Raw genomic sequence first — 12839 nt, 5'->3', positions numbered from 1 at the left:
ATTTATTTTCATACAAAAATCTATACACAAATGTTTAGAGTAGCTTTATTCACAATTGGCAAAAACTAGAAATAATCCAAATGTCTTTAAACTGGTGAATAGGTAACATACACCCATACAGTGGAATACTACTCAGCAATAAAAAAAAAACTACTAATACACACAAACAACATGGATAAATCTCAAATGCACTATGCTAAATGAAAGAAGCAGATTCAAAGGCCTCATACCACATGATTCCATTTTTACAGCATTCTAGAAAAGTCAAAACTACAGGGACAGGGAAAAAAAAAATCAGTAGTTTGCCAAGCATTAGAAGTAGAGGGTGGAGTTGACCATAAAAGGCACAAGAGAATTTTGGGGTATAGGGGAACTGTTCTATAGTCTGACTGTAGTGATGGTTATGAGACCACATGTATTTGTCAAAACTTGGAACTGTACATTAAAGAGGGTGAATTTTACTGTATGTAAATGATAATTTAATTTTTTAAAAAGGCGTTACATACTGATGCTACAATTAAAATACAACAAAAGGGTAAGAAGTATAAAGCAATGGTTTCCCTCCACTCTGTACTTTATAAATACAAAAGGATCACTGTTAATTTCCATAGTACCTTGCCCAGAGGAAACTTAGTTCTTGCACTGATATTCACAATGATCACATCATAAATAATCTCAATGATAGGGCTGATTTCAACGATAAGATTCATGATTTGGACCAACAAATTTGAATAACAGTTTCATTAAAATAGCAGGAGAAATGGCAACACTTAGAAAAAGCCCTTTCAGTCTAAAAGGCTTTAGTTTAGGCCTACCTTCGGCACTATTTGTGAAAGCTGCTGGACCTCCATTGCGTCTATTTCTTCCCCTGAGACTGACTGGGAAGTTTTGGAATACAATCCCAGACGACTAGCTAAAGTGAAATGGGAGAGAAAATATAATTAACCAATGGGGTTTGCTTGACAGGCTAGTCAACATAATGCTCACCTAATATGACATGTTATCCACTCCCTTTTTATGTATAAAATATCTTTATATCAAGAGATCGCATGACAAACTACTGGTAAGACAAAACTATCTGGGTTGGTAAGTAGTCTGGAGTTTTCTGTTTGACTGTTTTATATATTTTTAATTTAAGAATACAGTTTTCACAATTTAGCCCACCATACCTAAGAACTGAAACAAGGCCAATCAGGTTCCACTCAGCAGCTCAATTTTAATGAAGACAGAGTACATTTTAAGTAAAATATCCAAAGCCAGACAAAATGGTGGTGGATCTGTGGTAATCACGTGGTTGTATATAAATGAAAATAAATGTTGATAAGCTTTTCTAGGTATAATCTTCCCAACAATGTTCTGTTTCTAGTGTCATACTCTTCTTAGGTAACGTAAAGGGTGAAACTCCTGTCCCAGTCTCTCTCCACGTTAATAAAATCAGAATTAATGGACTTTTGCAAACTGTTTAAATTTATCAGTATGAATTATAGTTTATAGGCTCTGGGAGATTAACTTTCATATGCATTTTTTTTACTTATACTTAAGGCAATCTGAAATGGCAGTCAAACAACATAAGCATATATATGATGAGACAACAGAAATATAGAAACAAGCTATTTTCGTTCAAATTAGGTACAAGTTTGCTTTAAAAAGTATACGCAAGTTGAAAGGGAAAACTAAATGTCATTTTTTCTTTCACATTCATGATCTAATGCTTTTATCTGTCAGCATGGTGGATTATGAGGTTAAAATAAACAACTATCCTTTTGTGTATAAAATACATATGTGATTTCATAATGATTTAGTTACACATTTTCAATTACTAGTATTACTTTTTAAACTAAATTTTGCCCACAATTTTATATAGAGTTTGAGCAAACAAAAGAGTTAATTTTAATTGTATAATCTCAGTATTATGTAAACACACTTCATATCTAATGGTTCACAAAACTATGCACTGCAGTAATTTAAGAAAAACTATCAAAAACAAAAGGAAGCAGCCTAGTTATACCGATTGCAATTGCAGTCTCCTGTGAGTCTCCAGTAATCATTTTTATCGATACTCCTGAGGCAATAAGTGTTGTAACAGCTTCTTTCACACCAGTTCTAGGAGGATCAATGATTCCCACCAGGCCAAGAAATGTCAGCTGTCCCAGTTCAGGACCAGAAGCCAAAGCAAGAACTTAGGAAATAATAAAATCCAAAAAGGTAAATGTGAGTCACAAAAACATTAGAATTTACTTGACAAAAGCTGGAGACAATAACACCTCTCAAATAAATCATTTAAGATTATAATGTCATTGTAGTTATATAATCTTTAAAAACCAAAATTATTACATGCTAAGGCATTAGAGTTTAATGGTTCTAGATATGAGGATGCTTTAAGCTATTAAAAATTAAAAGCAATAAGAATAAAGAACTGTTAAGCAGAGAAGGCCAAGTGAGGAGTAAAAAGAATATTTTCACTTAGTAACCACATACAGCTCCTTTCAACACGACCTACTGGCTCTTTAGAAAATACAATCAATTATCTGGAGAAACTATAGGTTTGCTGAGATTTAAAGTCCTTTTAAATAGACACCTTTCAAGGTGGCTTCTACTAATGTATCTTCATCTTTCTATTTTATAGGTCTCCAGAACAATTCCATAGCTCGAAAAGAAGGCTACATTAATTAATTAACTATACACAACACGTAACAATTTTGTACATGACAAACCCTGGGAAATAAAGTTAATCTGTAAAGTGATTGTAAAACCACTAATACCAACAATAGTTTGGATTCTTTTACTCTTTACATAACATTAACAGGTATCTTATTTGTAAAATTGGTTTTCTAAGAGTATATAAACAACATCACCATATCATTATTTATAGTTTCCTGTCATCCCTGGGCACTTAAGATACAGCACAAAGTACTATTCCTTTCCAAATACCATTTATATGATAAATGAGTCTCAGAATTCTGGAACCTCTGGTAGCTGTCTTATGAGCCAAAGGGATATCCACCTGGGATAGTATTACACTGAACGACTCTCCGAAGAGAAAACAAAAAAAGTACACAAACTAAACATATGTATCTCATGGAGAAACTAAAAAGTCTCAGAGAGATCATGGGAAGTATCAATTCTTATTCAAGCAGAAGGTATGGAGAATTAGATATATTTGGAAAACAAAGGTTAGAGGCAAATAACTTCTAATTTTCCCCTGTAAGAATCATATACCTAACTATTCCTGTACATGTGGGCCCCAAAGGCTTTCACCCTGGAAGGAATGAGCACTTGACAGTCCCTCATGTTGGAACAGAGACAGACAGCAACAGAAGGGGACAGTGAGTATCAATTTGTGTGTCAACAAATCCTAAGAAAGGGAGATCAGCTCTTGGCACTCAGTGGAAGGGTGGTATCAGCCTAGAGGTTAGAATCCCATATTTATTTATTTGTTTGCTTCTTTAGCACAAATGAAGATCTAGCGCTAATGTTTGCGACAAGGGTAAGGTAGACCTTTGTTATGTGGAGGGTCACAGACTAAAACATAAAAAGACACTCAATTTCAAAATTAAGGACCACATACATTTTAAGAGACTTAAGTTTTATAGATGCAAGATAAGTACTTATCAAGTTAAACTGAAAATCTTTCTGTTCTTCATTATGGTAATTTCAGGGGGAGGAGGAAAACAGAGCACAGGGAGAGGAAGAGGAAAAGACATACAGCAAAAGACAAAGAACCAGAGTGCCTCCCAAAGCCCTGGGAAACACCCGATTGTTTCCCTGCTACCAACTCTGGTCTATTTAACGATGTTACAACACCAAAGCACACATACACAAACCTCCACAATCCTTCAGACGAAGAGTTAGTCAAAATTAAAAAGTGTCAAACCTCCAATACAAAAATTAAGGAAAAAGGGAGTGCATATCAGACCTTTAAGACTTCTTGAGAGTCTCTAAATCCAAGGCAACTCTGAAACCCTCCTGCTGTGAGCTGCTAAGAATAACAAAACTCTGCCCTCACATAAAGCCACAAGGATACCTTTATAAACCTAGCTTACTATGAGAGCAGAAGTCCTGCAAATCTATCCAAATGTTTTATACCCACAGAAAGCCCTTAAGTGAACCATCAATAAGAATATTTTTCGCATAACTCGTTTCCTCCTCCCAGGAATTGAAGTGTTCGACTTCCAGTTTGTAAAAATAATAAAATTAAGGAAGCCAACTCTTCCAATTTCCTTGAGAGGGACTACATAAGTACATATATTCCCCGCAAGCCAAGTATGGCCCTGACCTCTGCCTCTTCAATCCTACACATGGTGCCCTAGGAGAAGTGGCCTGAGCATGTGTGCAGAGCAGATCCTCTCTCCCCACACTGTTCAGGTCAGCAACATATACACAAGCAGAACCTGGGGACTTCCTTACCTCTCTGGTGAACAGCAAGGGAAGGAAGTCAGCAGATGAGGAACAAGTAAGCAATTACCTTAGTTTAAAGGACAAATTAGAGGCTTAAGACTTCAATATTTAGGAAAGTATTTTAGATTTATTAACAAATAAGACAGTCAAAGTGATGAAATAAGGAAGTAACATCACTTCACTTCTATCCACCTCCCTTCTCAAAAGATAAATTTGTCTAAAATAAAATTTCTGTCACCTACTCAAAGACCACTGCAGGTCTCTAAGAAGAGTTCATATTTTGCTACATTCCCAACTTCCCATGTTTTGAGGGCCAATTAGCCAACTAAAACATAACACTTCTCAAACGGCAGGGCTCCACAAAGCCCAGAAGAGAGTTGGACAGCTCAGATGTGAAGCACAAATTTATCTGTAGTTAAAAGAATACCGTCTTTTTACCTTTCCACTCTAGGGGACTATGCTGAAATGGCCTTACCTCTGAGCCCTGCTGAGCCCATTCGTGCCTTCTCTTGTTGGTACAGATCTCTCTGCTGCTGGGTGAGTGTCAAGGTCTGCTCTTTGCTCTGGTATGTAGTACAATACTTAATCACCTGTTCATAAGCACCCTTCATAAAACAAATCTCTGGTCTGTCCTAAGAAGAAAAAACACAGCAAATAAATTGAAGTTAATTTCAACTTGTACATATCTGCCACTGGAATCCAAAAACAAGTGGCATGCAATACCCAGGGAAGTTACTCAAGCCTAAGGATGTGAGTAGCACTTAAACTCTGCAGATTAAAAGTTCATATTTGGGAGCTTTCTGTACTCTCGATAGAAAACAGTATCTACTCCCTACTCTCACCCACACACACTGAAGGCAATGCTACACTAAGCCCCGGATTAGGCACTCTGAGATTTGGGGAGAGGCTCACAACATAACAGGGAAAGCAAAGAGATCTAACATCAGCCCACAGGCAATGGTTCAGGCTTTCTATAGCTATTATACACATACATGTGATCCCATTTAATTCTCACAACCACCTTGTACTTATGGGTATTGTCAGACTTTTTCTTTTTTTATCCTAGTAAAGTAATATACAAAAGCTTACAATGAAATTCTGTAGGTCCCTGCCCAACCTTCTCACCTCTAGTCCTACTCCACAGAAACAAATCAATTTTAAGGTTTTTTAGCTGTTTTCTCTGGTATTTATCTCCACATTTTTAAATACATTTATACTGCTACTTTTTCACTTATCAATTTTATACACTGTCTATTGTGACAGGTGATAGCCTGGCCATCCCCACTAAATATTCCTCCTCTCCCCACCTTTATAATATAGTTAAAGCAAAATTTGTCAGTACCCTGTTCGCCTTATGACTCCTCACTGCTGTGCAAAGCGGTAGTCACTGGGACAGTTCAGAGACATCCCAGTTCTCTTTGCAGGCACATGGTAGGAATGTATGCCCCCCACTTTGAAGTCAGCTGGGACTTGCTTTGGCCAATAAATATGAGCAGTACTTGTACTGCTAAATGGAACTTTAGTGCTAAACGGAACTTTAGCACTAAACGGAAATTTAGGAACCAGTTCAAAATGTGCTATTCCTCTGGCCCTGCTTTGACAGTGTGTCCTCACACTGAGACAGAGCTTCCATCTGCCTGGGCCCCCAAGTAACTAGCAGGCAGATATTAGGGGACAGAGAGGCAGGAGGAAGGCATGATGCTGTTTCCTTGGCCTACATAAATCAAATACATTTCTTTTCCCATTCAAGTTTTATCTTTTGTAAAGTTAATAACTGCCTCTTCTTTTATTTGCTTAGTTTTCTTTATACCTATTACTAATTACTCCCGATACAGCCCTTCTCAATGATGTTTTTCACATGACCAAATTAGCAAGTAAGCTATCATTCCCATATTATTACTGAAGACCTGTCTCCTTGAGTCTTGTTCTCCTTTCCTTCATTAATTTGAGTTGGCTGATTTCTAGGTCTGCTGCATGACTGGTATCCAACAACTTCCCTTCACCTCTACTCTGGGGATTTCTTTCACCTCTCCCCTGGTTACAACTCACTGGGTTCTAAGTCGTCCTTTTCTTAGTTTATTTTTTTATCTTGGAATAATATATCCACCAGGGCCCTTCTAAGAAAAAGTGTGTGGGATATACATTTTGAGACTTGGAATGTCTGAAAATATTTTTATTCTATCCCTACACTTGTAAATTCAGCTGGGAGTAAACTTCCTCTCATTTGACGGCCTTCCTCTATCATCTTCCAGCCTCCGGGGCCCAGTGTTGCATTTATAAGCCATTTAATTCCTAAGCCTTTGTGTATATATAATCTCCCCTGGCCCTCCTTCCTGCCCCAAAACCTCTGGAAGCTTTCGGAATGCTCCGTGTGTCCTCAAATTTCTCTATTACGGGCCTTGTGTTTATCTCCTCACCCCGCCACTCTGAGCGGCTGGTGGGCAATTTATCCTAGAAGCTTAAGTCTTTCCCCTGGAAAATTTTCTGATGTTATTTGATAAAATCTTCCCAATTTCTGTTCTCTACTTCCTGTTACCACTATTAGGTAGATGTTGGATCTCCTTTATTTACTTTCTGAGTTTCATACTTTATCTTTTATACTGTCCACCTGTTTGATTTTCTACTTTCTGATAGATTCCTTAACTTTATTTGAAAACGTTCTATTTGTAAAGTATTTTGTTGTTATTTTGCTATGGTCTTTGGAAATTTTCTTCAGCATCCACCATTATCTTTGTTTCTCTGAGACCCCTTTCTCTTGGTTTGGTCTGTGTCTTTCACACTGAAGACTTTCCCCAAATATCTAGCAATCCCTGAGTGTTCATTTACATTCAAGACTGAAGCAACTAAAGGTCCAGCAGCTCCAAGGGCATTGGCAGAGTGTATCAACTTGTGGCCCTTGCCGAAGGGTGATGAGATGAAGCCCAGGAGTAGGTAAGCCCTACCACGAACAAAGAGCTTAGTCAGGGATACTCTGTATTGTTGGAATCTCGCTAGGACCAGTCTGCTTCTCTAAACCTCATCAGTCTTCTGACTTAGAGAATGAGGGTAGGGAGATACCTACCTGCAGGAATTCTGAGAAGGCAGAGTTATGGCCTAGCAGCTTACACTTTAGGATAATCACTTGCCTTAATCACCCTGTTTTCAGTCTTAAGCCTTAATTCTGCCTTCCACTCTCTTCCCCAAGATGAATTTTTGATATTCTACAGGGGTGAAGAATGACTAAGGGTCTGGCCTCAAAAAACAGAAAACGTACTTGGAAGAGTTCTATTGGTTCCTTACTCAATTTCAACCTGACTTCCTGTTTTTAGCCCTATGCCTTAGTCCCTGATATCTGTCAACCTGGAGCCTTTCCCATACTTCTCTTTTTTAGTTTATATCTTTTATTTGTTGGTTGTCATTTTGGTAGCTTCCAGCGAAAGAACAGAGATAAATGCATATTGTCACGTTCAAATGAAAGTCCTCTAAAGACAAACTATTTGAGCCACTGGGGTTGTTTTTAAATTGGAAAGTTCGCCATATCTATGCCGGGCTGATCTCTTCTGTATCCTGAGTCACGTCAGTGGGTTTGGGTTTTATTAGTTACATTGGTTGGTTTTGTTAATCTTCAGGTCAACAAATAGGAAGAATAAACACACCAATCTTTCCGAACTTATATCCTGCCACTCCCTATCCCCCATTCCCAAAATGGAGAAGATTCAATGTACAACTTCCAAATGTACACCTTTGGTGAAGTTAGATTCAAAATTGCTGAAGTCAAATCATTAAACTTTACATGAGCCATATTATCTTGAAATGCTGTGTGATCGTATATAAAATGTAAGGAAACAGACCTTCCAAATAAACTCATATAGGTATTCATACTATATAAGTATATCGTCAAGGGACATCAACTAAAAATTATCTAACTCTAATGCAATTTTTGAAAGCTTTACATCGCAAGGTTTAAGTGACATTTTATTTTTATAGTTTCATTTTTAATTCTCTCTCTTGCCAGGAGTTTATAAAATTTCCTGTAAAGATTAAACAGGAATCTTTTTTCCCCTCATGAACAGAGTTCCTGGCAGACTTCTACTCACAATGTTGACCATCTTGGCCTTTTTTTTTTTAAATCTGTATGTTTCCTATTTATAATGGGTGAGGGGGAATTCTCTCACTCGTTCCTGTGTACAGAGATATAACTGGTTTCAAAGTGTTTGCTCACAGATGAAAACACATAAACAATTATGAGTTCCTAATAAAGGAAATGTAAAAATAACAAATATGTATTTTCAAGGGCAAAGTAAGTTTAAACATCAAGGTGGTAATAGCAACTATGAGTGATATAATTATAACTGTAGATATCTAATAACTCTTATTACAGTGTAAAAATTTCTAAAACACCCAGGAACAAGGTAGTAGCTTGAACTATCAGTGCATGTCAATTTGCCACTTGGTAAGCTGGATCAACTAACATGAATTATACACATTTGGTAACCACTTTTCCACAAAATAAAGTAGCTTTGTTTGTTCTGAAGACAAGACATTCCTTCAGTGAAAGAACACAGATCAACAACAGACAATCAGCAGAGACTGTCATCAAGAACAAAAAAGATGTTAAAGGAATCTGATGTCAGGGGCCAGCCCCATGGCCAAGTGGTTAAGTCTGAACTTTCTGCTTTGGCGGACCAGGGTTCACCAGTTCAGATCCTGGGCACAGATCTATGTGCCGCTCATTAAGCCATGCTGTGACAAGATCCCACATAGAAGAACTAGAATGACTTACAACTAGATATTGGGGCTTTGGAGAGGGGAAAAAAAAGAAAAAAGGAAGATTGACAACAGATGTTAGCTCAGGGCCAATCTTCCTCATTAAAAAAAAAAAAGAAAGAAAGAAAGAAAAAACAGAATCTGATATTGCAGGCTCTAAGAGACTGAGGCCAGGCTCAACTCGTTTAAGTTGTTTGCTCACACAGCAAAACTGAAGAACCTATGCATGAATTAAAACATAAGAATAACAATGGATGAGTGTACTATAAATCACACACTTTAAAGCAACAGGTCTCATGTTCACTGACTGTTTAAATCTAAAGGTGAATAGTAAATGAAAAATAGTCATCTATGCTAAACAAGATATAGTAAGTATTCTTTAAATGAAAGGATACCTGCTGTGTTCGGTGTACACACTTAACAGCCATCCACTTTTGCTCAGAGCTAAAAGGATATTCAGCTTTTCTGATATAGTCCTGTTGAAGTCCATCAAGACCCATCTATATGGCACAAAAACAAAGTTAATTCTCACTGACATGTGACTATTTTTTCCTTTAACAAAGAACAAAGGTAATAACTTGCAGCTAGTCTAGTTACAGATACCTGGATTATTTTTCAAATAATGGTGATAGAATAGCAGTGCTCCATCCATATATACTGTATTTCTCTGAACAGCAACACAAATGTTCAACACGAAAGCCTGGGTATATAGATACAGTCTAAGGCACGCTACCTGGCCTGTATGTAGACCAGATTTTCAATACTGAATATATTAAAATCTCTACTGGCTCAAATTCTGGAAGAAAGCAGGATACAAATAAAGGTACCCCAGCAACACTGAGCATGTACTTTTATAATCAATAGAAGCTTCAGATTCAATTCCTCTCTTCTTAGGGATTCAAATCTATCTTGCCTGTTGTTATCTTATTCCCTTACACCCTACCACTTGATAGTCTGACTACCAATGTCATGTAGCTGTTCTCTCTCCCAATACCCTTTGCATTTTCCTTCAAATATTCATAAATACTTTCTCAAACTACCCAAAAACCTAGTTTATTCCTTTTTGTTATCTTTTAAAACATGTTCAGGCTCTTCTTCCTGTCTTTCAAAGGTCCTCCAGAAACCCACCATACACCCAATTAAAATCCTCTGAGTTACTCAAACTCCTTTCATTTTATTCAGGTTAACCAATTCATAAGCCACAATCCATTCTATGCTTATGTATTCCTCCATGCTTTTATTCTTATTCTTTCCCTAGCTTATCTCCTATCTAAATCCTTCCTATCCTTCAAAGCCCAGATCCTAAGTCTGAATTTCCATTGTTTTTACATGTGGCTCAATGTTTAGGACTTAATTGTCTACTATCTTGGTCGACCTTTTCTTTGTTCCAAGCACTTCGGTGTCAATGCCCTACCTAAAATGTGAGGTCCCCCCATAAGGATGTGGTTCACACTCCTATCCCTCAAAGAGATGATTATGTATAACACAGTAAATATGCGTTAACAGATACTTCTGAATATCTTTTAAAAAGCTATATTATGCTATTTTAGTTACAAGAAGAAGAAATGATAAAGAAATGTAGCTTTCTGTTAAGGAAACATATACATTCTAAAAATATGAATTTTATTTTATTAAATTAAATGTTATAACAACCTACATTTCTACATTGGATCTCAATTCAAGCAAGCTCATTTAGAGACATCCTGTTTCACACAAGTCTCAAAGCTTTCTAAGACTGCTCTTAAAAGTAGGAATTTTATTTTTGTTATGGGAGTGACAGACTGGACTTTTAGGTTTCTCATTTAATCAAATGTAGGACTCAGGAGAAGAGGAGATCAATTGGGATCAATGAAAGAGTCACTGAGAACAGCACCCCATCTCCCCACTACAAATTCTAAGTCTACACTCATTTTAAGAAATTGATAACAGAGGGAAAGGGAAGACTGGAAAAAGAAAAGCTATCTCTTGTGATGGCCTTAATATCTTTACATGGAAATATTAAAGAATATTGCCTTTTCCTCATTTGAAAGTTAGTATTTATCAGCAATTACACACATTTATAAACATTTTCGCACAAAATTCTAAATTTTATGGAAGACGTAAACACTTCTTCATAAGAAGAAATGGATCACTGGTCATTAGTTTGTATCTTGCATGTAAGGGATAGAGTTACACTGAAAAAGCTCTATGCTCTGTATTTCCAGGAAGAATAAAACTGGTTCACAAAAGGCAGTAAAAACAATGAAATATTATGAGTCTTCTTCACTCTACATCTAAAAACCAGTAATAGTGAAATTTATGGCCTCACATTCTCTTGTGAGGATGATGTCTCATATGCCAAAGAACAGAGATCAGGCACATACCTTCATTGCAAGAGCAATTAAGGCTCCTTCCGTTGGCTTTCCCATTAGAGTGTTGTTTCTAATTACAGCATCATTGCACACACAGCCTGCCTAAGAGAAATATACATAAACTATGAAGCCATCACTGTGTCCTAATTCATTATGAAGAAAGTCACCTTCTTAGAGTATAAAGTATTTACCTCAACTATTCTGCTAACAGCTGGGTTATAGAATCCATGAACGACATCACCATCAACAATTACTTCCCCAAACGGATTGTAGCCAACTCCAGTAACCTAAGGAACATAAAGTGGGGTCAGTAATACAACCAATAGACAGTGACAATGCTTATGAAAACCGAAAACTATGATGAGTTGTGTTCAATTCATTTTACACATCATGATAGTTAGCGTGTAGACCTAGAAAAGCATTTGTTTGTCTAAAAGAATACTTAAAAAAAGAATATAGATTTTAATTTTTACCACAATGATACACCTATAGTTAATTATAATAAAAATTAATTATATTAACTAATAATTATAATAATGTATAGTATATTTTACAGAGAAAGACTATAATTGCTAGTATAATATAATCTTACATTGTTTCCACTTATGATATTCTATTAAAAAAAGGATAAACCATGAAAATTTCTATACATAAGTGAGCTTAAATTTATATAACAATCTATTTATATAACATAATACACTTTGCAAAGAATTCAAATCCATTACCCCATCTATCATTCAAGACAAACCTGTGACTTAGACAAAAGCAGAACTCTTTTTGCAAATATGCAGGCTCAGAGACATTAAGTGATTTACTCTAGTGCTTACAAACTACTTTAACATAGCATATTATATGTCAATTTTAAAAACTGGAAAGTAGAAACAAGCCAGATATTTATCCCATATAGCTAAAACAAACCAAGCCAAACAAAAGCTAAATTTCACAACAAAAATAAGACATCTTAGAAATTAACAAATGGTTAATGCTTGACATATACACTTATGGGCTAAAACAAAAGAGAAATTTACATACCCTACCTTCCATACACGGACCATATATGGACATATAATCCCAATGACCCTTCTGAGTCATCCAGAAAAGGTACATTCAACAACACAGCACTGGGTATCCTTAACCATATGTAACACTCTAAATATCAATAGTCTTATTTTAAGGCCTATGTAAAATGAAATTAAATAAACCTAAGTACAACTTCTGTCAATTTCTCTAATGCTTACTTTGCTCAGTGAATTAGCTATAAATACATTTTAAAATACTATAATGATAAGTAGTGCTAATGAACATTCCAGCCAGAAATCCTGCCAAGACTAAGTGAGATTGGGA

The 12839-nt window shown here is 36.3% G+C and overlaps 1 protein-coding gene across 1 annotated transcript in view; it reads right to left on the bottom strand.

The window, feature by feature from the left end:
- Window positions 1-12839, bottom strand: part of ATP2C1 (ATPase secretory pathway Ca2+ transporting 1) — a 132210-nt gene that overhangs the window by 18142 nt on the left and 101229 nt on the right. The window contains exons 14-19 of the mRNA XM_046678137.1: window positions 11687-11782; window positions 11508-11597; window positions 9540-9644; window positions 4874-5030; window positions 2009-2179; window positions 816-913 (exon numbers count right to left, since the gene is read on the bottom strand). Coding sequence (XP_046534093.1) covers window positions 816-913; window positions 2009-2179; window positions 4874-5030; window positions 9540-9644; window positions 11508-11597; window positions 11687-11782 — 717 coding nt within the window. The remainder of the gene's footprint in view (window positions 1-815; window positions 914-2008; window positions 2180-4873; window positions 5031-9539; window positions 9645-11507; window positions 11598-11686; window positions 11783-12839) is intronic.

The sequence above is a fragment of the Equus quagga genome, chromosome 1 (genome assembly GCF_021613505.1).
Source record: "Equus quagga isolate Etosha38 chromosome 1, UCLA_HA_Equagga_1.0, whole genome shotgun sequence".
Lineage (NCBI taxonomy): Eukaryota > Metazoa > Chordata > Mammalia > Perissodactyla > Equidae > Equus > Equus quagga.
This window is presented reverse-complemented; position numbering and strand designations above follow the sequence as displayed.